This window comes from Rhea americana, unplaced genomic scaffold (genome assembly GCF_003343005.1).
Source record: "Rhea americana isolate MKP2758 unplaced genomic scaffold, rheAme1 scaffold_410, whole genome shotgun sequence".
Classification (NCBI taxonomy): Eukaryota; Metazoa; Chordata; class Aves; order Rheiformes; family Rheidae; genus Rhea; species Rhea americana.
This window is the reverse complement of record NW_028186547.1, coordinates 144,714-165,795: the sequence shown is the minus strand read 5'-3', so window position 1 is coordinate 165,795 and position 21,082 is coordinate 144,714. Positions and strand designations below refer to the sequence as shown.

At 47.6% G+C, this 21,082-nt stretch overlaps 1 protein-coding gene across 5 annotated transcripts; it reads right to left on the bottom strand.

The window, feature by feature from the left end:
- Nucleotides 1–364: 364 nt before the first annotated feature.
- On the bottom strand, nt 365–20,046 carry ETV4 (ETS variant transcription factor 4). 5 transcript variants are annotated; one of them, XM_085314738.1, is made up of 13 exons: nt 19,944–20,046; nt 19,773–19,869; nt 19,578–19,625; nt 14,024–14,077; nt 8,254–8,380; nt 7,530–7,688; nt 6,903–7,147; nt 6,432–6,500; nt 4,600–4,674; nt 4,425–4,493; nt 4,035–4,204; nt 2,902–3,003; nt 365–2,271 (listed from the first exon to the last, which is right to left on the bottom strand). In XM_085314738.1, exons 1-13 carry the CDS (start codon nt 19,986–19,988, stop codon nt 2,050–2,052), a joined length of 1,482 nt encoding a protein of 493 aa, XP_085170864.1. In that variant the 5' UTR covers nt 19,989–20,046; the 3' UTR covers nt 365–2,049. The 5 variants fall into 5 exon arrangements, with proteins under 5 accessions (XP_085170864.1, XP_085170866.1, XP_085170865.1 ...); XM_085314740.1 differs by having other exon boundaries at nt 6,432–6,497; XM_085314739.1 differs by having other exon boundaries at nt 19,773–19,866.
- Nucleotides 20,047–21,082: the final 1,036 nt, after the last annotated feature.

Here is a 21,082-nt window from a genome sequence, read left to right as displayed (position 1 = left end):
ACAGTGAAAATAAAACATTGCACGCTTTTTGTGTGACACCTGCATGGATCCAACTTATGGAGTGAGAGCAGGACCCAGCTGGGCTCCTGTCCCCTCATCCCCTGCCTGCGGCGGGCTGCAGGTGGGTCCACCCTTCTCCTGACTTAAGAGACCATGATCACAGGGTGGTTGATTACTTTGCATGTAGCTGGCTGTGAGTAGGTCAAGCAAGCATAATGTTTGTTTTTTGAACTCTCCAAGATCCAGTAGTAGATGCACATCCCTGGACTCCATGGATCAAGCTACACAAAGCTGCAAGCTGGTGCCAAGGAGATGGGCAGAGTTATCTCAGAAGGGAAGAACAGACTACCCTGGGGCACAGGCCAAAGATATAGACTAATTTATTAATTATAGTATTTTTACACTCATAAATAATAAAGACAGATTATGCCAATGTTCCCTTCACCTTCACTCCTGGGACCCCAGGGCAAGCATGCTTACCCGGTGAGAGCAAGGCAAGGCGGAAGCACCAGGAGGTGCTGGGACRTGGAGCCTCTGGGCTGCACTGGGCACACCAAGGCACCAGCAGAGCAGACTGCCCTGAGACTCTAACCTGTCCTCAGGCTGGCAGAGCTGCTTTTCCTGGCCCTCGTGCCTGAGAACAAGGCTGGCAGAAGCCATACTGGGGAAAACCCAGTTTACAATGAATGTACAGAATTCCCTCTCCGGCTGACCACACCAGCGGCCCCGGCGACTTGGTGGCCAGTGTGTCACACTGAAGGAGCAGAAAGCAGGTTTCTGCTGTTTGGGCACTCCATACTGCCTCTTCTCTAACTGGTCATGTGGCTGGAGTTGCTAATTAAAAGTGAAGCACCCGTCAATGGGGATGGGGTACCTGTTACAGATTTTTTTCCTCCATTGTGGAAAATTAGACAYAGTCTAGTTAAGCTACATGTGCTGCACCAGGCTGCAGAGATGCCCACCCTACTGCCACTCCAAGACTCCCTTCAAACATGCAAATAGTTGCAGAGGTTAAGTCTAAATTAAGACATTAACACCTTTGTATGCTTTAGGTTATTTTGTAAAGTATTTACTTGACACACCTTCACCATGTTCTTTTCTTGCCTCAGATGATTTTCTTGCCAGGTCCAGGGTGTGTGCACTCAGAGCCTGAGGATGTCTGTTGAAGTTACTGAGTTTAGAATAGCCTATGGCCAGAGCCAGACCTCTGYGAGCCAGTTAAACTAGTTGTTAGGAAAACCTGGCTCCAGTCTTCCTGCTTCCCATGCTCCCCCTTCCTGAAGGTGAGGCTGGCTTGGAGCTGTGCGCTAGACCATGCAGCCTGACAGCTCTGCTGTTCTACACTGCACGTGGTGCCATGAGCTCCAGGACTCCTCCAACCCTGAACAGTCCCTCCCACTATCCTGCTCAGATGGAGCCCTGAATACTAGCCCTGGCATGAAGCAAGTAAGGCAGGAACAAGCACACACACGTCTACACGTATTCCCCATTCCCACAAAGCAGCTATGAGTGGTCTGTGACCGCTGTGTTGCAGCCCTCCTGGGAAGGAGGCACGTCTGCCCTAGCGAAGATTTGTCTGGGTGGGTCAGAGCTGTCCCTTGCTGAGGGCAGTTTGTACAGGGCTTCTGGATGGGCCCTGGAGGAACAAGGTCAGCAGCAGTATTGTAGCATTCTCAAATCGAGACAAAATCTGGTAGGACCCCATCTCCTTCCCGGCTGAAAAGAAGGACTGTGACAGGCTCATCTGCTCTAGCCAGAGGTGGCAGCTACCCGAACTGATGCTGCATCACCAAAAGCTAGTCTCACCCTGCCAACTAGGGTGGCTCATCACATGCATGAAGGAGTTCTAACAATGGCTGTCTGCTTATCCACAGGTGGAGTCAAACCCTTTCCCTGACTGAGGCAGGTATCCAGAGCCTAGCATTGCCCCATGCTGGCCTGGGGACATGCCTATACTGACCGAGTACTAACCAAAGTCTCCTTAACCAAAGTCTCCTTATATACACATGCGGGGGGGGGGGGGGGTGTCCCAGCAGACTCCCAGCAATGCTAATACATGTAGCCTTTGCCGTAAAACTGTGGGGGTAGTCGCCCAAGGTCTGGCAGGTAAGGTGTGTTCTCATCCAAGTGAGAAAGAGGCACTGTGTCCTCCTCGCTGATCTGCCGGTCAAACTCTGCCTTCAGGGTTGGTCGCTGATTGTCAGGAAAGGCCAGACAGAAGAGAGCTTCGGGCTCACACACAAACTTGTACACGTAACGCTCCCCAGCCACCTGCAGGGAGAGATGAGCTGAATTTGTAGGCACACTGGCAGTGTCAGCACAATGCTCCTCAGCCCGGAGAAGGTTTGCAGAAACATCTGGCTGCTCTAGCCCTTCCCCCACCGAGACATGTCAGGATTGCATACTTCTAATGCTGTCCTCCTGCTGCTCTACTCTCCCTGGGAAGAGCACCTGGGAAAAGGGATGCTGCCAGCTGACTCCTTGTCTGGATGGCAACAGCATCAACAGTCCCTGAGCAGTTTGTGCCATCACATAGCTATACTCATTGTTGCCCCCTCCCATGCCCTGAGTCTGGAGAGCATCCCTGGCACTTGGGATCAGCCTCCAGGCAGGGTCTCTTTCATCACCCACAGTAAATCTAGTCGGCTTATATGTCCTTGCAACTGAATGAAGTCCCACTTTCTCCCTGCAAAAATTGTGTGTTCTTTCCTATATGCTACCTGGATTCAGTACCTTTACCCCTTCCTCATAGGAATTTTTTCTTTGCCTGTTGCAAAGAGAAGCCTAGGGGAAGGAAAGCTCTGGAAGTCTGTCCAGCTCCAGTATGTCCGGTGATTTCCTGTCACAAACCAGGGAAGCATCATGAAAAGATGTCGAACTCTAGCTGCTTTGCAAACTAACCTTCTGCATGATGCCCTTCTCATAATAGTAGCGAAGGGACCGGCTTAGCTTGTCATAGTTCATGGCTGGACGGTTCTTTTGGATGCCCCACAGCCTGGCTACCTGCAGAATAAAGTGCCAGAGTGTGTGAGTGTTTGAACTCACCCAGAAGTAGAAGAACCAGATTTGGCTGATTCTGTTTTGAGGGAACAACACTGCACCAAAGCACATACAGACATTTAAAATGGCTTTATAATAAAATCAAACAAAAATTTAGCTGCTTTTAAAGCGGAAGAGTAGAATTAATAAACTGAAATATCTTGTATCATATATAGGCCTTTTCCTTGCCACTGCAGAGCTCATTTGCAGTCACCACTTCTCCTTGCTCTCCAGGGCTTTGAAAGCTTCAGAATGCTAAAGGACTGCTTGATCCTGTGCTGTCCTTTATCTGAAAGGATCAGGCAAGTTTAACAGCAGCCTGTGAATGACAGCACAGCTCCACTAGAAGATCTGTATGCCTCTTCTTCCCACTACATGGTTTTCAGCTTCATCTGTAATACTGAAAAATCTGCTATAAACATATGTTCACTCAGAATAACTCATCTACACTGAGGGTGCCCACATGGCTGATACGTAACAACAGTGCTAAATGCAACTCTAACAGGGGCAAGACATGAACAGATATTCCAGGCATATCTCACAGCTATTGTCAGATATTAGTGGGCTTTTTGGGTCATGATAGCATTAGAAATGACACCTTAATTAATACCCATGTTGATATCAAGATATCTTGAGACTAGGACATGGTTTCCTCCAGATTTTTATGAAAGCTCCTGTGATCCACAGGGCTAGAGGCCCCATTGGCCCTGAGCAGGGGGTGCATGGACAGCAGAGAGTGCTGCAAGGTGGGGAGCAATGCAGCCTGAGGAGTGGAGGCTGAGAGAAATGTGACTCGCTGCACTGCAGAGAGCCTAAACTTAAAACCAGCCTTTGTTAAACCTGCTATTTGCATCATCCAAGTGTTTTGGCCTCCTCTGAAAACTGACTTGCTGAAGGGCTCACTGGCAGGCCAGAGGAAAAACCACAGGTGTGTTTGCAGCCTTGGAAATGGTGGCTGCTCCCTCACAGCATGGAGAGAAGTGAAATGGTGTCACCTCTTCTGGCTCAATGAGCTTGAACTCCATCCCTCTGCCAGTCCAGGCAATGAAGTGGGAATTGGTTGGATCATCCAGTAGAGCCACAAGGAATTGCCAGAGCTGGAGCGATCCTCGTCGCTGGTATGGTGGTCCTTCCCGGAACCCTCCAGCTTCCTGCTTGATGTCTCCTAGTGAGAACAAACAAGGTGTTCTAATGATAACAGCCATGCAACTTTKCAGAGTTTCTGCCTTGTTAAAGAGAGCTACAAAGGTGAGGATGGCTGTGAGCTGCCCCTGAAGAAGCTGCAGGGTGTCTCAGAGTTTCTCCCATCTCAGATCACATTTATCCAGGTCTGAGACTCTGGCTGCAAACCCACCACCCAAACTGGAAGCCATTCTTTCTCTGACCTTCAAATTTTTCTGGAACAACACAGACATCATCAGCAGAGGACAGCATCTGCTTGTCATAGTTGTAGCCTAGAAGAGAAAGCAGCACGTGCAGTTAGAGATGCAGAAAGGTTGATGCTAGAGGGCAACACAATGCAGGTGCAGGGGAAAGGAAGGCAGCTACTGAGTTTCTCACCTAATGAGCCTTCTGTATTTGACTGGCTTGGATAACCCTCAACATTCATGTACATGGAAGGACAGCCAGGAACATCTGCAGAACAATTAACAAGCTGATTTTCCTGCAAAGCACACCCAAAGGCAGAAACATCTTGCTCTCCAGATGTGCTCTCGTGCAGCTGCTAGACTAATATCCAACTTAAGGCACTCCTAAAGGGCTCCTGCCACACCAGGTAACTTCCTAGCTCTCAGCCAGCCCACCACAACTTCACCTGCCTTACACTTCCTATCACAATCAGAGTATTGTATCCCTGTGATACTATCACATGCCATCCCTCAGAGTAGCAGAGATTTTCTGTCCACACCTGCACTCCACTCTCAAGGCAAAATCGCAGAGAAAAAGGTAAACTTGTATGAGACCTCTCCTTCCTCTAAAGCTTAGTTTAAGATAACTGAACTCTGCTAAGGCTGTCGCAGGTAAAGAAGGCATTGCATTTCTCTGGGGGCACTATGCTGACATTAAAGGACAGCAGCAACAGCTGAATAGTTCTGAAACACTCTGCAGTGACACTGAACAGTGCATCTCAGAAACCTCATTTCAGGTATTTTAAGTTTCACCCACTTTTTCACATCAAAATAGGTAATTTGCATAAACAATGGAGAAAGCATAAAAGTTAAAACAATCTCAGTTTGAAAACAAGCAGAAGCTCTTCAAACTCTGTACAGTATATGCTATTGCTGGGCACTGCAATTTATAGCCTCTGTATCCTGTTTTCTAAATCAAACCTATTTTCCACCTTTTGCTGAAATGGAAGCTGTAATTGGGAGCTTTGGAAAGATTACCTTATGGTTTTCCTTGTGTGCTGTGTTTGCCTTAGGCAGACATTTTGCTGCTAAGGGCATAAGGGTACTGAGCATTATTACGATCGTAAACTATGCTAACAAAAGTGTTCTTCTATGGGTTGTACATTTTCTTCCCCTGTCCAGATAGAAGGACCTAGTGAAAGTATGGAATCAGCATGGCCACAGAAACACAATCCGTACTCTCATGGGAGCTTTTTATTTGTGTATTTATTTTTTCTGAAAGAAGCAAATTCAAAATGACCATTAAAACAGGAAAGCAGAAGCAACTTGCCTGCTAGACCAGGGTATTGCACAAGCAGTAGCAGAGTAGCAAGAGTCTAGGCAGGTCTGCTGAAAAATAACATTTAACCCTTGTGGAAAATAAGAGAATTACTTCATCTGTCTGGTGTCTAGAGAGCTATCTTTGGAATTTATAGATAAACTTTTTTTTTCCCCATCATGATCCCCTGAAACCTGCAATACCTGTTCTGTGTGCCATGTTTCTTGGGGAAGGAGCAGGTGGAGGTTGACACTACAGACCAGCTGAGCTGCACTTAGCCCAGCCAACAGACCCAGCTCTGAGATTGGGCCTGTCGCTGGAAGTGGCCGGTTCATTTCTAACTGCCCAAGTCCAGAGCAATGATCTGTTTGCCAGAACAGGGCTGGTTTCTCTTGCAGTGTAACCCCCAACTTGGGCAGAGGCTTTCTGTGCCCATGACCTGCTGCAGGCAGCAGTGCGCTGCCTGGCATCTCCAGTGTGGCCGACGTCATCTACAGTGAGGCGGCAGCAGCAGCAGCGGTGAAAGTTGACAYCCGCCAGCCCATCTGGGAGAGCAGCGGCTTCTGATGCCTCCATTTCGTGAATGAAATTCCTCTGCCTCCATTCAGAGCGGAGGYGTGCAGACACAGATGGTGTGGGGATGGGGGCTGGAGGCTCCACAGTACAATCCCTGTGCCCAGTGCCACTCTGCCCAGTTGCCAACACACGGAGGTCACAATGTCACCAACCTCTTGCTCCAGGGGCCGAAGAGAGGCTTTTCTGTACAGGCTCCAAGACATTCGTTTGTCTCCTTTCTGCTGTTGTTTACAGAAGGTTTTCAGTGTGATTTCTTAAACACTGACCTCACTTTGCTCTCTCTCCACCACCCACCAGTCCACACATCCCCCGAAGACTAAACTCCACACAAAATTGGGAACACCCTCTCCTCTGTTCTGATGGCATCAGTGGGAAACTCCTGGTACTGGAGCTCACTAAACAAAGCTGTCCAGCACATTAATCTGTCTAGTTTAGGGATTTTCACATAGTTGCTGCTATGGTCTGATTGCCTTCCATGTAAAGTGAATAGTAATAACACTCCTGAAGACAAAGCAGTATCATTTCAAAGCCCAAACACCACCACCAATGGCTGTTTGGCCAGCAGCTCACTCACCCCCACTGACACCCGGCTCGCACAGTTTGAGCGAGCTCCTTCTGCCTACCTGCGTCATACGCATAGTCGGCCTGCTCCTGCTTGACCACCACAGCCACCGGGTACTGACAGCTGCTGCCCCCCTGGCTCGCCTGCTCATACCGTGGGTCCTGGTACTCCTGCTTGAAGCCCTGCTGGGGGTACTGGAGGCAGGGCTCAGGCACTTGGCGCTGGTAGGCGACAGGGGCTTCTCGGGCCATGCCCTGCGAGGAGGGGAAGGAGCGGCACATCTCTACAGCTGGCTGGTAGACAGAGCTAGAAGAAGGGAGAGGCCATGGGATGGTTGTTTCTTGGCCATCTGATCTGGCCCCTGTTGCAGGGTGGCTGGGGCAACCTCAGGCTGGTGGGGGGAGGCTCTGACTAAGGACGTGGGGGCTACAAGCACAGGTGGGCAGGGAAGGCACCCCAACAAAAGATGTTCATAATGGCTACCACCCAGCCCATCGTTCACCATATCTGATGGGCTTAAGGCTATAGATGTCCTCTGAAAACCAGGGCAGCAGCTGCGGGTCCCAGGTACTTTGGATAGGGGGATCCTGTGACTGCTGGAAGATGAGAACTTTAATTCACTCGCTGCAGCCCTTTCTCCCCAGACCACTGAGGAGGGCAGTGGTGCCTCCTCTTGGCAGTCACTCACCTGTTTTCCATGAGGTATCCACAGCTGGAGGTGGAGTGGGGAGGACCCGCAGGGCTCAGGAAGCTCCTGTCTTGCCTAGGGAAATGCTGGAGTGGTGACTGTAGTGGATGTCCTGGGTTGGGGGACTTGATTCCAACTTGTCTGGTCTGATCATAGGCACTGGGATAGTCAAACAGATATTGGGGCATTACAACTCTCCAAGAAGGACTTGTAGCAGCACCCAGGGAAAACATGTCACAGGTGGATATGTTGTCTCCCCATCCAACCACTTAGGCCAGAAGCAAAGCAGAAGCTCCTTCCTTTCTGATCATTGGTTGCGCCTGTGCGTGACAGCAATATCCCCTCAAGCAGCAAACTGGAGAAGGTGTCTGTTCTGAAGAGGTCATGCAACAGCTCTGGCAAAGGGCTAGAACTGTGGGTGGTAGTGTCAGGGAGTCCCTTATGGGACAGATTTGGGAAAGGAGAAATGGAGAGAGAGAGCACATCAGGGCAGTTGAGAGGCAGCTCTAGGGAAGAACCAAAAGGCAGACCCAGATCTACCCTGTGCAGTTCTGAGATATCTCCTCCAACAGTTGGCAGCCTGAGCAGGATGCCACTAGCTGATCCACTGGTCAATTTGTATGGTAACATATCCAGGCTGTGGTGATAACACCTCATCATTATATAATGCAGTATTATTCATTTCATAGCAGCTCCTGTCCCTCCCCTGAGCCAGCTGCATTACCTGATGTAAAGGCACTGCTTGCCATTGTGGTACTGGAAAGGCTGCTTATGGCTGCAGGACAGTGTGGGGTCCGAGGAGGGACTCTGGGGCTCCCTCTTAACCTTAGCAGGAGGACTATGAAAAGCTACTGTGAGAGAGAAATGAAAGATCAAGTTAAAACCTTTCACATCTTTGGAGAGATGTTTATGTTAGCCAAAAACAAATCAGTTCGGATGCCACCACCTTGCTCCTTGTTCAGCTGGCTCTGAGAGAAAAAACAATGCCAAAAGGCATTCACCGGAGTTTCCTAAGCTCTGACCTTGATTTAATGAGGTTTATATGGCACATCTGCCTTAAAGGAGCAGATTTAGAATACCATAGATTATCACAAAGTATATTAGCACTCTTGAGAAGGATTTAGAGTGGGCAATTTCTTAAGCTGTTCAAGGCTGGGACAAACATTTTCTGTTGTGTCCCAAGGGGTATCATGTGCATATTATAGTTTTCCGCTCACAAAAGCAAAGCTCTGATTTGTATCATGTAAAATGCTCTCATTGACATACCTGATAATCATATCTTGTGAGTAGCACTGCATTAAATTATAATGCACTAATACAATGTCACACTATAGTGACATGATGATATAGTTTGTCCTATAGGACTGTGAATTTAAGGTTTTCCTAGACACAGCTAGCTTGTTCCTAGACAAACCGCTAAAGGTTGTCTGTGGGAAAATACTATTATATATATTGCATACAGACTTTCACCAGGCTAACTTGTACTCAGACACCTTACACAAGCACTGTTTTCAGAAGCTTCTGGGCAATTCAGATAGCTAAAATCCTTCTTCAAAGGAACCAAGTCAGCATTAAAGCTGAGTATGGAGCAGAAATGTGACTTCCAAGCTGTTGCTTTCACTGTAATTCACCTCGAAGTTGGAAGAGGAGCTGTCAGGTCTTCTCAGCAGCCTCCTCCTGAAGGATCTGATTTCACGACTTGTATCAGGTTTACACTTCAGTACTCAGGAAAAAGACCAGGCCCTTCTACAGAAGTCTGCAATTCCTGGACTGGAGGTTGCCAAGCTCGTTCTCAACAGCTGTCTATATCATTTCCAAATGCAGGTTTCCCACCGTTGAATCTCTTCCATGCTAACAGTCCAGCATCCCTAGAGGTGGGATGGGGGGAACCTCTTAACCCCTCTGCTCATCCAAAACTCAAGTGATGGAATAGGAAAAAGACAAAAAGTTCTGCCCTGTTTTCAGTGCACTAGTCACTGGTCATGGCCTGATGCAGATGAGGAGGAATATCTCTGAGCTGGTTAGGATTTCATGAGTAGCAAATATGGGTTGCAGTTTACAGCATTGGGAAGCATCCCTATGGGTAAGAAGTGCATCAAAAGGGGCAGGAGACCTGCACGGGTGAGCAAGGAGCTCTTGGCAMAATTCAAACAGAAGAAGAAAATACACAGAATGTGGAAGAGGGGACAGGCTACTTGGGAGAATTATAGGAATGCAGTCAGAGTATGTAGAGAGGCAACGAGGCAGGCTAACACCCAGTTGGAATTGAGTCTTGCAAGGGATGTTAAGGACAACAGGAAGGGCTTCTTCAAATACATTAGCAGCAAGAGGAGGACTAGGGAAAACGTGGGCCGTATATTGAATGGCGCGGGGTCCTGGTGACAAGGGATACAGAGAAGGCAGAATTACTGACTGCCTTCCTTGCTTCAATCTTCACTGCTAAGGGTAGCCCTACCTACCTACCCAGGGCAGCCTGGATGTGAGGGAGAAAGTCTGGAGAAGGGAAGACTTTCCTTTGGTTGAAGAGGATAGAATTAGAGACCTTCCGGGCAGGCTAGACATCCACAAATCCATGGGCCCAGATGGGGTGCACCCATGGATACTGAGGGAGCTGGCAGACGTTGTTGCCAGGCCACTCTCCATCATCTTTGAAAGGTCATGGAGAGCTGGAGAGGTGCCTGAGGACTGGAAGAAAGCCAATGTCACTCCAGTCTTCAAGAAGGGCAAGAAGGAGGACCCAGGTAACTATAGGCTGGTCAGCCTCACCTCCATCCCTGGAAAGGTGATGGAACAGCTCATTCTGGATGTCATCTCCAGACATATGGAGGAAAAGAAGGTGATCAGGAGTAGCTAGCATGGATTCACCAAAGGGAAATCCTGCTTAACCAATCTGATAGCCTTCTATGATGGAATGACTGGCTGGGTAGATGAGGGGAGAGCAGTGGACGTTATGTACCTTGACTTCAGCAAGGCTTTTGACACTGTCTTCCATAACATCCTCCTAGATAAGCTCAGGAAGTGTGAGTTAGATCAGTGCACTGCAAGGTGGATTGAGAACTGGCTGAAAGGCAGAGCTCAGAGGGTCGTCATCAGTGGCATGGAGTCTAGTTGGAGTTCCCCAGGGCTCAGTATTGGGTCCCATCCTGTTCAACTTATTCATCAATGACCTGGATGAGGGGACAGAGTGCCTCCTCAGCAAGTTTGCCGATGATACCAAGCTGGGAGGAGTGGCTGCTACAGCTGAGGGCTGTGCTGCCATTCAGAGAGATGTGGACAGGCTGGGGAGCTGGGCAGAGAGGAACCTCACGAGGTTCAACAAGGGCAAGTGCAGGGTCCTGCACCCAGGGAAAAATAACCCTAGGCACCAGTACAAGCTGGGGGCTGACCTGCTGGAGAGCAGCTCTGCAGGGAAGGACCTGGGAGTGCTGGTGGATGACAAATTGACCATGAGCCAGAAATGTGCCCTTGTAGCCAAGAAGGTCAATGGTATCCTTGGGTGCATTAGGAAGAGTGTTGCCAGCAGGTCGAGGGAGGTGATCCTGCCCCTCTACTCAGCCCTGGGGAGGCCTCATCTCGAGTCCTGTGTCCAGTTCTGGGCTCCGCAGTACAAGAGAGACACGGAGCTGCCGGAGAGTCCAGCGTAGGGCTACAAAGATGATCAGAGGGCTGGAGCACCTGCCCTATGAGGAACAGCTGTGAGAGCTGGGCCTCTTCAGCCTGGGGAAGAGAAGACTGAGGGGGGATCTTATCAATGTGTATAAGTACCTGAAGGGAGGGTGTCAAGGGGATGGGGGGACTAAACTCTTTTCAGTTGTCCCATGTGAAAGGACAAGAGGCAATGGGCACAAACAGAACCACAGGAAGTTCTGCCTGAATGTGAGGAGGAATTTCTTTGCTGTGAGAGTGGCAGAGCACTGGAACAGGTTGCCCAGAGAGGTTGTGGAGTCTCCTTCTCTGGAGATATTCCAAGCCTGCCTGGATGCAACCCTGTCTAACATGCTCTAGGTGACCCTGCTGAGCGGGAAGGGTTGGACTAGATGATCTCCAGAGGTCCCTTCCAACCTTACTGATTCTATGAAGTAGGATGTGGATATTATTGCTTCTTATGCTTAATTAAATCCAGCAAGGAGCAAAACTTCCTTCACTAGTTCCTCAGAAAAGCTTATGCTGGCTGAAGGACACATTAAGGATCTTATGCCTTTGTCTCTGAGCTCTGCTACTGCTGTCAGGATGTCACTGGACTTAGGAAGGAAAGTAACCTGAGAGGGGTTCATAAGTCTGGGCTTTTTTTTCCCAAACAAGTTAGAGACCTGCCCTCCACATCAAAACTGTGAGCGCTGAATAAGGCCAGCTCTGGTCCTCGCTTACTGGTTCACTCCCACCTCTTCCAGCTGACACCATGCTGCTTGGAAAGAGTGGGATGTTCAGAGCTATGGCTACAGCTTTATCAGCTTTATGGGAGAGAAGTTACATCCTGACCTGTGAATAAGTCAGACTTTTTCTGAGTTTACTGCAGGAACAACCTGAACCTTATAAGCACCTGCCACCCCCAGGCTACATCTCTCTGCACATGCAGGACTAGCTGTCTCTCAGAAGTGCTGCAGCAAGCAGCTATCCACAGGGCTGGAAGAAGGGCTGCAGGTGCCTCTCTGAGCTCAGGATGGTATAGCTGCTTTCTATTGCCAGCCCCTCTCTCAAATTAACTTCCTCAATATAAGGGGGGAAAACCTCACTCCTTTTGCCTGCCCTGGATTTCAAGCCCATCTTTAATCCCTACATCACTCAAGAATCCAAAGGGATCCAAACAGTCTGRCAGAAATCAATATAAACAAATATATCCTTAAGAGTCCTGAGCCTTGTGTTGTTTCTGGCTCCTGCTCAGGGACAATGGGGTGTCCTACAGCCAGGCCTGAGCAGAGTGGCCTGTTCACAAGCAGCTCTTGGCACTATCCAGACAGAAGATGGGTGTGAATCCACCCTTTTGGAGGGCCTGGCCCACACGAGGGATGCATCTGGTATCCAAAACCTGGCAGTTCTGCATCTGTGCAAACAGTCCTGGCCCAGGGAAGAGCAGGAGAAAAGCATCTTTCTATGCCTGCAGCACCCATTCCCGTTCTGTCTGCAGCAGCTCTTTTCAATGCGCAGAGTAAACAGATATATAGAACCACACTAAAACTGCTGATGTGTCAACTGAGCCTAGGAAAAAAAARAAAAGTGCTCGGTCTAGTACACTGAGCTCCATTCAAGCCTCAAGAAGCTAAATGTGCTAGGAGCGGCCAACTCTTTCCGGCCCCAATAGCTGGAACAGGCTATCGCATTACAACCAGCTCATTCATTCAGAGTGAAACATGGGACCAGCCCTCTCCTCAGCTCCAGGTCAAAGAGAGGAAGAAACAAGTCGTATGACTCAGAGCAAGCCCAGCTGTGCTGCGGAGCCAAGTCCAGGCGAGGGAGGTAGACCAGAACAATCAGGAAAAGCATTTCATTTTAGTTTTCATGAAGAAAAACAAAAAAAGGAGGAAGAATTCTGCTCCCCCCAGGCAGAGGGGCATCATTGCAGAAAGAGCACCAAAGGTGACTGCAACAGCTTTAAACACACATCTCTGCTCTCAGTGAGCTGCCAGATGTGTACATGCCCAGGGAATGGTGTGACATCTTCCTGCAGCCTTGGCATGCCTGTCATGGTCCAGGCTCTGGGTTCCTGCAGCTGCTTGCAATGCACAACTAGCCCACCACATCTGTACAAATTTCACGGAAAGCAGCTGGAGTCAGCCCCACACCAGCTCCTGCGTGACATGATGGCAAGAGGAGAGGACAGGCCCAGCATGGCGAGGGTAGACAGGATTGCATAGCAGTGGTGTAGACAGCTCCTGCAGACTGTGCAATGGTGGGATCCTCTGCAACGAGGAAATGCTTTGGCCAGCACTCAGACCAAATGTTTGTGCTATAATTTGTACACTTTTGTGTAGACTCTTGCAATCATTCTGCCAAGAACAGAAAAGTCAGGCTGGACAGCAAAGCTCTTTGGGGTACTATGCCCTCACACTGTGCTTTGTAGCAGACAGGGTAACAGCCTTGAGGGACTGCCCTGGCAAGGCATGATCACCCAGGGGCAGGTGAGCARAGCCCGTGGGAGTCACAGCATCCTTCATCCCACCTACCATCCAATGGACTTTTTCTCTGATGGAGATAATGCCATATATTTTACCTTTGACTGTCATAGTAACACTTTTTTTTCTCAGGGATGTTCAGGGAGGCCTGATTATTCACACATACAGCAGCTATGATATATATTCTTTGAAACCCCTCAGCAGATGCATTTGCACTGTCTGGATGTGGACAGTTAATCTGTTTTTTTTGGTCACTGTCACAACAATGTAGGAATGGAATGAGTACCTGGGCCTCACTCTGTGCATCTTACTCACATATCTGTTTAGTTTAAGTATATCCTGCCCACCTCCCGTGAGAGGTGCCCTAGACCCCATGCTACTTACAGTTTTCTGAATGAAAGTCAGGCACAAATTGCTCATCGCTGTCTGGAACCTGAGCTGCCGAGGGAGCGGAGAGAAGAGAAGAATTAGACTGGTGTGGGCGCTTTGTGTGGCATAATTAACAGTAAGGCAGAAATCAGACTATGCAGGGAAAATACAAGCTTTCTGCTGGAATGCACTTTAGTGACTAGGGCTAGTTTCCTCTTGGGAGTAACAAATACAGTTCCTCTGCCTGCAGATCTACCCCTTATCAGCCTGTCAGTTTCTTTCTCTCTTGCCTTTGAAATAAAAAAAGAACAACAGCAAGTCTATTTGCTCAAGGGTCACATTTTTCCTTAGAAATATAACATGCAGGATTTTCTAAGCATTTAGCATAACAAGAACAGCTACCAGCTGGTAAAATTGGCAAGGCTATATATCAAGGTGATGAGAGGAATGGGAAGTATCTGTGCCTTCATATAGAAACTATCCTTGCAGTAGCTCCAGAATTAGTGGATAGCTTAGCACTTGTGGAACAGGCTACAACTTGTAAATCAGCAAAAAGAAAACATTTCAGAGAAGAAAAAATATGGTATAACCTGGTAGAAGGGGAGGAAAAGGATGGTTAATAGTGCCTTGTACATGTGCATTGTTTTGCAAACAGGAAATATAAGTGGAAGCACTCATAGGTACCTAATTGCAATCAGCTGCTTTTCCCCTGCACCATGGTGCAGGGAAACCCGTGGCTAGAGGACCTGCCTGTGGCCAGCACCACTCCGAAAATAGCAGTGAGGCCTGAGCCATTTGACTGCCTCAACAACTCTCTAATAAAGCCATCTGAGGCAATGGAGGTCTTGCCTTCATTCCTTGAACAGCCTGCCTCACTGCACAAGTTGTTGCTGGATGTGATAAGCAGTAAAAGAGTTAGCAACATTGGCATCTCAACAGCATTAAAAAGCTTCAGGCTTGCTGCCTCCTTTAGACAAACTGGAGAGGCTTTAGACATTGATACCTCTTCACAAACCAGGGAGTCATATTTGTTAATCCTGATGTGTCCCACAGAGATTACTCCAACATGCAAGCTCAGATAACGTGGCCAATAGTGCAACTAAACAGTTTGGACATGGGAATTTCAGTTTATACAACAAGTCRTCTTCTGTTTATATCTTGGACGTGCAGGGCTGGGTTCCTAGCCACCTTCGTTTCATGGAGGAGGCAGCTACACACATTCTTTGCCAGTCCTGCTTTCCTTATTAACCAAGGGAAGCTTCCACCCTCAGATGTTCACAGAGGGGACAACTCATCCGGATGTCCCAACCATAATCTAACTGTGCCAGGTTACCCCACTCCACAAGACGGTTTGCCCCTGTCTTCTCTTTGTGAAACCTACAAGAGCCAGTCAAAATGGTGCCCTTGGACATCCCGCCACAGCCCAGGACATAGGATTTTGTTAAAGCAGATCTCTTATAAGTCTGTCCTTAGACAGCAGAAGACAGAAAGTGGGCATCCAATCCAGCTTTCGCCTTGGCAGCAGCGACCTCTGCATTTATCTACAAGTACCTTAAATTCTGCCCCATCACAAAAAGAAAAGGAGTTAAGGAAGATAAAGGCACACTACCCTAAAATCAGAACTACATTATGACCAGAATTCAGCCTGCATTTTGATACTGAGCCCACTTTACATTGTGGTGACAGCTCAAGGCAATCCACCTGGCATTGCTGCACTGCCCCCTCCAGCCTCCTGAAAAGAGCTGAGCAGCACTGGCCATGTTCCCCACCACCGTACCTCACCCAGATGAACATGCCCTTCCATTCCCACATGAAAAGCCTGCTAGAAGTTTCAGCCTTGTTGCTTCTCCCACCAAAGACAAACACATCCAGATATACTGGCACCTCCTCTCCACCAGCCCTTTCAGCTTCCCATGTTTTGGCTGCTGTTGGACCCCTGAGCTCAAGCCTTAGCCCAAGCACCAACCCCCTCCCCAGCAGTCAGACACACCATACTCTGCAAACATTGTTGCAAGACTTCACAAAATTTAACCAGGACAAGAGCACTGAGATATGCTGCTTTGAGCTGGCTTTGCCTAGCAGGTCCTGGCAATCTGCTTGTGCTCTACTAGCATCCGAGATGCATCTTGGCATGTTGTGCAAGAGCTGGTTTTGGTATGAAGCATACTGACAGCTCATCACAGCAAGGAGCAGTACACATCAAGTGCACAGGCAGAACATGGACCTAGGGCTTCTGCCTGAGGGCAAACTAAACATTTTCTGAATAAATATGGGGAGAAAGGAAAGGAAAAAATCTCAATATTTATATTGTTTAGCTCCATGCATCTGAAAAAATGAATTTAGGCAGTAGAAATCAAGTATGATCATCTCCAAGGATAGACCTTTGTTGGAAGACAGCTCTGCCTTTCTTTGCTAAGATACTTGTAAAGAATGAGAATTTCAAACTGGGCTTTTTACATACAGGAAAGAGAGGTCTAAAAGCTTTTGCTCCTTTTCCCACTTGAAACCTTCCCCCCCCCCAACAAAATACAGATGGTGCACTTCTGGTAGAGCTGCAAGAAGTGCATCTCGGGCTTGTTCTGCTGGGAGAGGCAGTCAGTGGAAAGCACGGAGGCTTAACAGAGCTCCAAGCCTGGCTCCGGTGGGGTCCTTCCCGCAGCCTCATCAAGTCCTGGGTATTTTTGTTATGGATACAGACTATGAAAAAAATTAGTCGTCACTACTCACAAGTAAACAAAAAGATAGCCCTATGAATGAAACCACATATCTTAAGAAATATGTATCTATTGGTACTTAACTTTTTAAGATCACATATATGGCTGAATGTATGGTATGTACTTATATTTACAATTTGCTTCCTTCATGAATTTGTGTTCCCTTTTAAAACTAACATAAATATCTGTAAGATGGAATAAAATAAAATAGCTAAATTTCTAAATGATGTGGTATAGGAGAGATTACATAAAATATTTCATATTTTCATTTTTTTCATTTTATTTCTATTTCAGTGAGTCATCTTCTGCATTGTTTAGAAAGGAACTTTTCAGTTTTCTTCTCATGACCAAATGCTAGCAGAGAGACTCATATATGGGACCATCCAAAAAAAGTTATTCTCACCATCCAGGAAAATAATTTGTAATATTGGTGAATACAGGAAAAATAATAGCCTGCTTCAGAGGGCAACTTTTCTTGTTAAAAGTCTGGAAATGGGGGGGTCACCATACTCAAAACAGTATCTTCAGAAAGATCTGAGAAAATATTTTCACATATATGCAGTCCAAAATTGTAAGTTTATTAAAGCACATTGCATTTACCAGAGATTTCACTTTGACTAGGTGCTATAGGCTATATAAGAAGAACCTTTCTATGTTAGAAAAACATAGAATAGTTATTTGGGGGCATTTCTTGCATTGCAGCTGGCCAGGCAGCGGCTGGCAAGCCCAGTGTTGCTCTTGCATTTATTTGGTGTGGAGCAAAATCTGATAAAGACAAGAAGATAATGGAAATCTATTCAGTAAAGTGAGACAAATGGAACAAAACCAGCCTTCTGCAGGGTTTTATTCCCTGGATCCTACTGCGACCTTGCAAAGACAAGGCTTGTTACAGAGCCATTTCTTAGATCTTTTATATCTACTGTACGTAATGATTGCTACTCCTGGGGTATGGCATACCCTCTCATTTAACCTTGTTCTCACAAAAATCTTACCTTCTTAACTCCAAATAATCAATAGTAATTCAAAGAAAACTTTGGATGAAAATTCAGAGATTTTTCTTTGAATTTTATGAAGCACTGACTGCCATGGGAAGGGTCTCACGCTTTTTGTGGTTATAGTGCAAAACCAGGTATCAGGACACCTGGAATCTCTTCTCAGCTGTGCAATTCTGAGCAAGTCATAAGGATGCGCTGGGACTCAGCTGCCCCATACAGAAAATGAAGACTGCAATGCACGCTTGCTAGCTACGTTGCAAGGATAAACTCATAGAAAATGGCACAGTTCCTAAAATTATTTGAATGAAGGGTACCATGGAAATACAAAGTATTAATTCTTATAAATAGCAAATGAAGAAGTTGGAACTTTGAGGGATGAGAAGTTTGTCCTGTTCCACAGGATGCAGATGACAGAGCTACTAAGAGAACCCAAATCTGTTTCTATCCAACACTGTAGTCACAAGACAATTCTTTCTGGAATTGGAAGGTATTAAACAGGAAATAAAGTTTTTTGTTCCTACATTTTTTCTGGAGCTTGCATTATCATTTACTAATCATGGAAGAATGGGTTACCTTTTTCCATTCAGTGTTGTGAGGCTGTGATGTGGCCTTTCTTTCACCTCATGATATTTATGAATTAATACTACAAACTGCTACTGACAAACATGTGGCAAGCAATTCCATGCAAAGTCTTTGGATGAGTGAGAAAATTAAAAATATTAAGCTAACATTAGAAAGTCTAAAACTCAGAATCTACCAGAATCCAGTTCTGAGGCAACTTTATCTTATTGGCAGCCCAAGTGTTTTGAAGATTTAAGATAAACTAGTCTAAAGAAAGTCTGCACACACAGCACTTCTATTAGATGAGCAGCAGTTAACATGTTTTTGTTCTGTGATGGAAGCTAGATGATTATTTTAATCCTGGAACAGCCTCCAGATATTGCTTTTGCATCCTTACAATCCTCACACTCTTGAATACTGCTTGATCAAAAGCATTTAATTTCAACTTGAAATGAATGTAAAACATTTGATTTTTTAAAAATATTCTTATTCAGTTGGAAAATACCTTTTTGGAGGCTTTGTTTTCTGAAGAATGATTTGACAGGTTGTCTTTCACTAGTGGTAAAATTAGAGGAAATAACTTTCCTCAAAATAGCATGTATATTCTTATATGCATATTACTATTGTTGTTAAACATTTGTTATGTAACACTATCACAGTAATTTTATATTTATCAAGATTCCATCCTTGACAATATATATTAAATCTTTCCAAAGATGGGCTGTTTGTAGTGCTGGAGCTAAAGCAAATTGATCAGATTGCTTAAAATTATTTTCACTTTGAATTAACAGGATTGCTCAGGATTTGAAATTCTCTTCCTTGAAGCCAAAAGGCAAAATAATTTAAACATCAGTACTGAATGGTGTGTTGAAAGACACATAAAATCCAGAAAGGTCCCATCAGAGAATTATTTTTAAGAAAAATTGTTAAAACCATCATTTTATTCCTCAGATTAAAAGAATGGATTATGATTTCAGAAATCATCCATGTTTTGTCAACTAGCAAAGATAAGTGACAAATTAGCACAAAATCCCAGCAGTTGCAAGTAGAGGTTGAAACAAAAATCTTAACTAGGAAAATGGGCTAACAGCCAAGTTCCATTTCTAAGCAAATATCCAGCACAATAATGTGATTCATGATCCTTCATTTACACAAGCCAGAGGTTGGCAAGGATAAAAAAAAAATAGTGTTTGGAGCCAGGCAAACAAAGCAAAGGAAGAATAGAACAAATATCAAAAGACAAACTACTGAAAGATAGAAAGAAAAAGAAACTCAGCAGAGCAAGGGGAATGAGCCTACCTTCTGTCAGCCAAGTCTCCTGGAACTGGTTTAGATCCTGGAAGAGGTCTGCAGGAGAAATGAGAGGTTTGCTCAGTGCAGTGCTGGGGGTGGGCAGCAGGATGCTCTGGTGCTCGCCGCGCCGGGCGGGACAGCGTCGGGGGGGCCTGGTCGCAGCCCAGAGCCTTCTCTATTCTCTCCTCCCCCTAAACTCACCTTCCGACTCCTGAGCTGGCGGCGGGCCCGGGGCCGCGGGTGTCCTCCGAGCGCCCGTTTGAGCTCGACAACCGGGAGCGGCGTGGTCCGGCGGCTGCTGTGGAAAGAAAGATCAGCCCGAGAAGTCCTGCCCGGAGCGGGCCTGGCCCAGGCCGGGGGGCTGCCACTCACCTGCGAGAAAGTGAATGGCACCTGCTGGTCCAGGTAGCCCTTCATGCTCCCAGCCGTGTGTTACCTCGCGGCGCGGAGCTGCCGGCTCTCGGCGGACACCTGCGGAAGGCACGGGCGGCGGCGGGAGCGGCTGCGGAGGTAGCGTCCGGCAGGGCGGCTCGCGGAGCGGCCCCCACCTGCGGAGCCAACGGCCGCGGTGGGACAAGGCGCCCTGGCCGCCGCGCCGGCCCGCGCCGCGCCTGGGGAAGCGTCAATCGCGCCGTAGCTCCCGAAACTTGGGCGACGAGGCAGGACAGCGTCCCACCGCTCCAGGCCGCCACGGCGATCTCCGTGGGGACCGAGCCCCCTGCCGCGCGGAGGGCGCCCCTTGCGCCCGAAGCCTCGGCGGAGCCCCTGGCCCGGCAGAGTTCCCCGCGACCCCGGCTCTGTGGAGCCTCCAGCCCCACGGAGCCCCCGCGCTCACCAGCGGCGGCCCGCGCGGAGCCCCTACGCGCCCCGCCCCACCCCGCGCCCCTGCGGCTCAGGCCGTCGCGCGCCCGAAGGCGGCCTCCCATTGGCGCATCGCCTCGCTCACGGCTCGGATCTCTCACTCCTTTGTTTCATTGACTTCGCGAATGAAGCCCTGGGCTGGGACACGCCCGCCAATCCCGGCTCTTCTTGGCCCTCATACAGCAAAAGTGGGCGTCGCTTTAGCCTCCAGGGCCAATCAGATCGCAGCACTCTGGGATTCATTCAAGAACGGAGTTCCCATTCATAAAAAAACTCCTGAAGTTCATTCATGAAGCCTGAGACGGAGCTCGAACCACACCGAGCGCGTGTGGCACAATCAAGCATCGCTCACTCTCTCATACTCACACACAGAGTGACACACGACCAGGTCTACCAGCTCTCACACACACTGGAGTCATTTTAAAACAGCTTTTAAAGTATCTTCAGTCGTATTCTGAGGAAGTTTTTCAAGTTTCAACAAGAGTTTGAAAAATCTCATTTATGCATCTGGAGATAAAATAATGAAAACTAGCCCTGGCTACCAAAACCAGTTTTAGTGTTATAAAACCACTTTTACTGTTGTAAATATTAGGGCACAAGAAACAAACACCTAGTCTCTGAATTTGCACACTGTGTTTCTGTATGTTTGT

What these genes read in the sequence shown, in the direction of transcription:
- ETV4 (XM_085314738.1), bottom strand. Translation starts at nt 19,988, where the DNA reads ATGAAGGGCTACCTGGACCAGCAGGTGCCATTCACTTTCTCGCAG. An exon ending in GGAGACTTGGCTGACAGAAG is followed by an intron (nt 14,078 to 19,577) that starts GTAGGCTCATTC and finishes CTCCCTCGGCAG; the next exon opens with CTCAGGTTCCAGACAGCGAT. An exon ending in AAGCAGTGCCTTTACATCAG is followed by an intron (nt 7,689 to 8,253) that starts GTAATGCAGCTG and finishes TGACTATCCCAG; the next exon opens with TGCCTATGATCAGACCAGAC.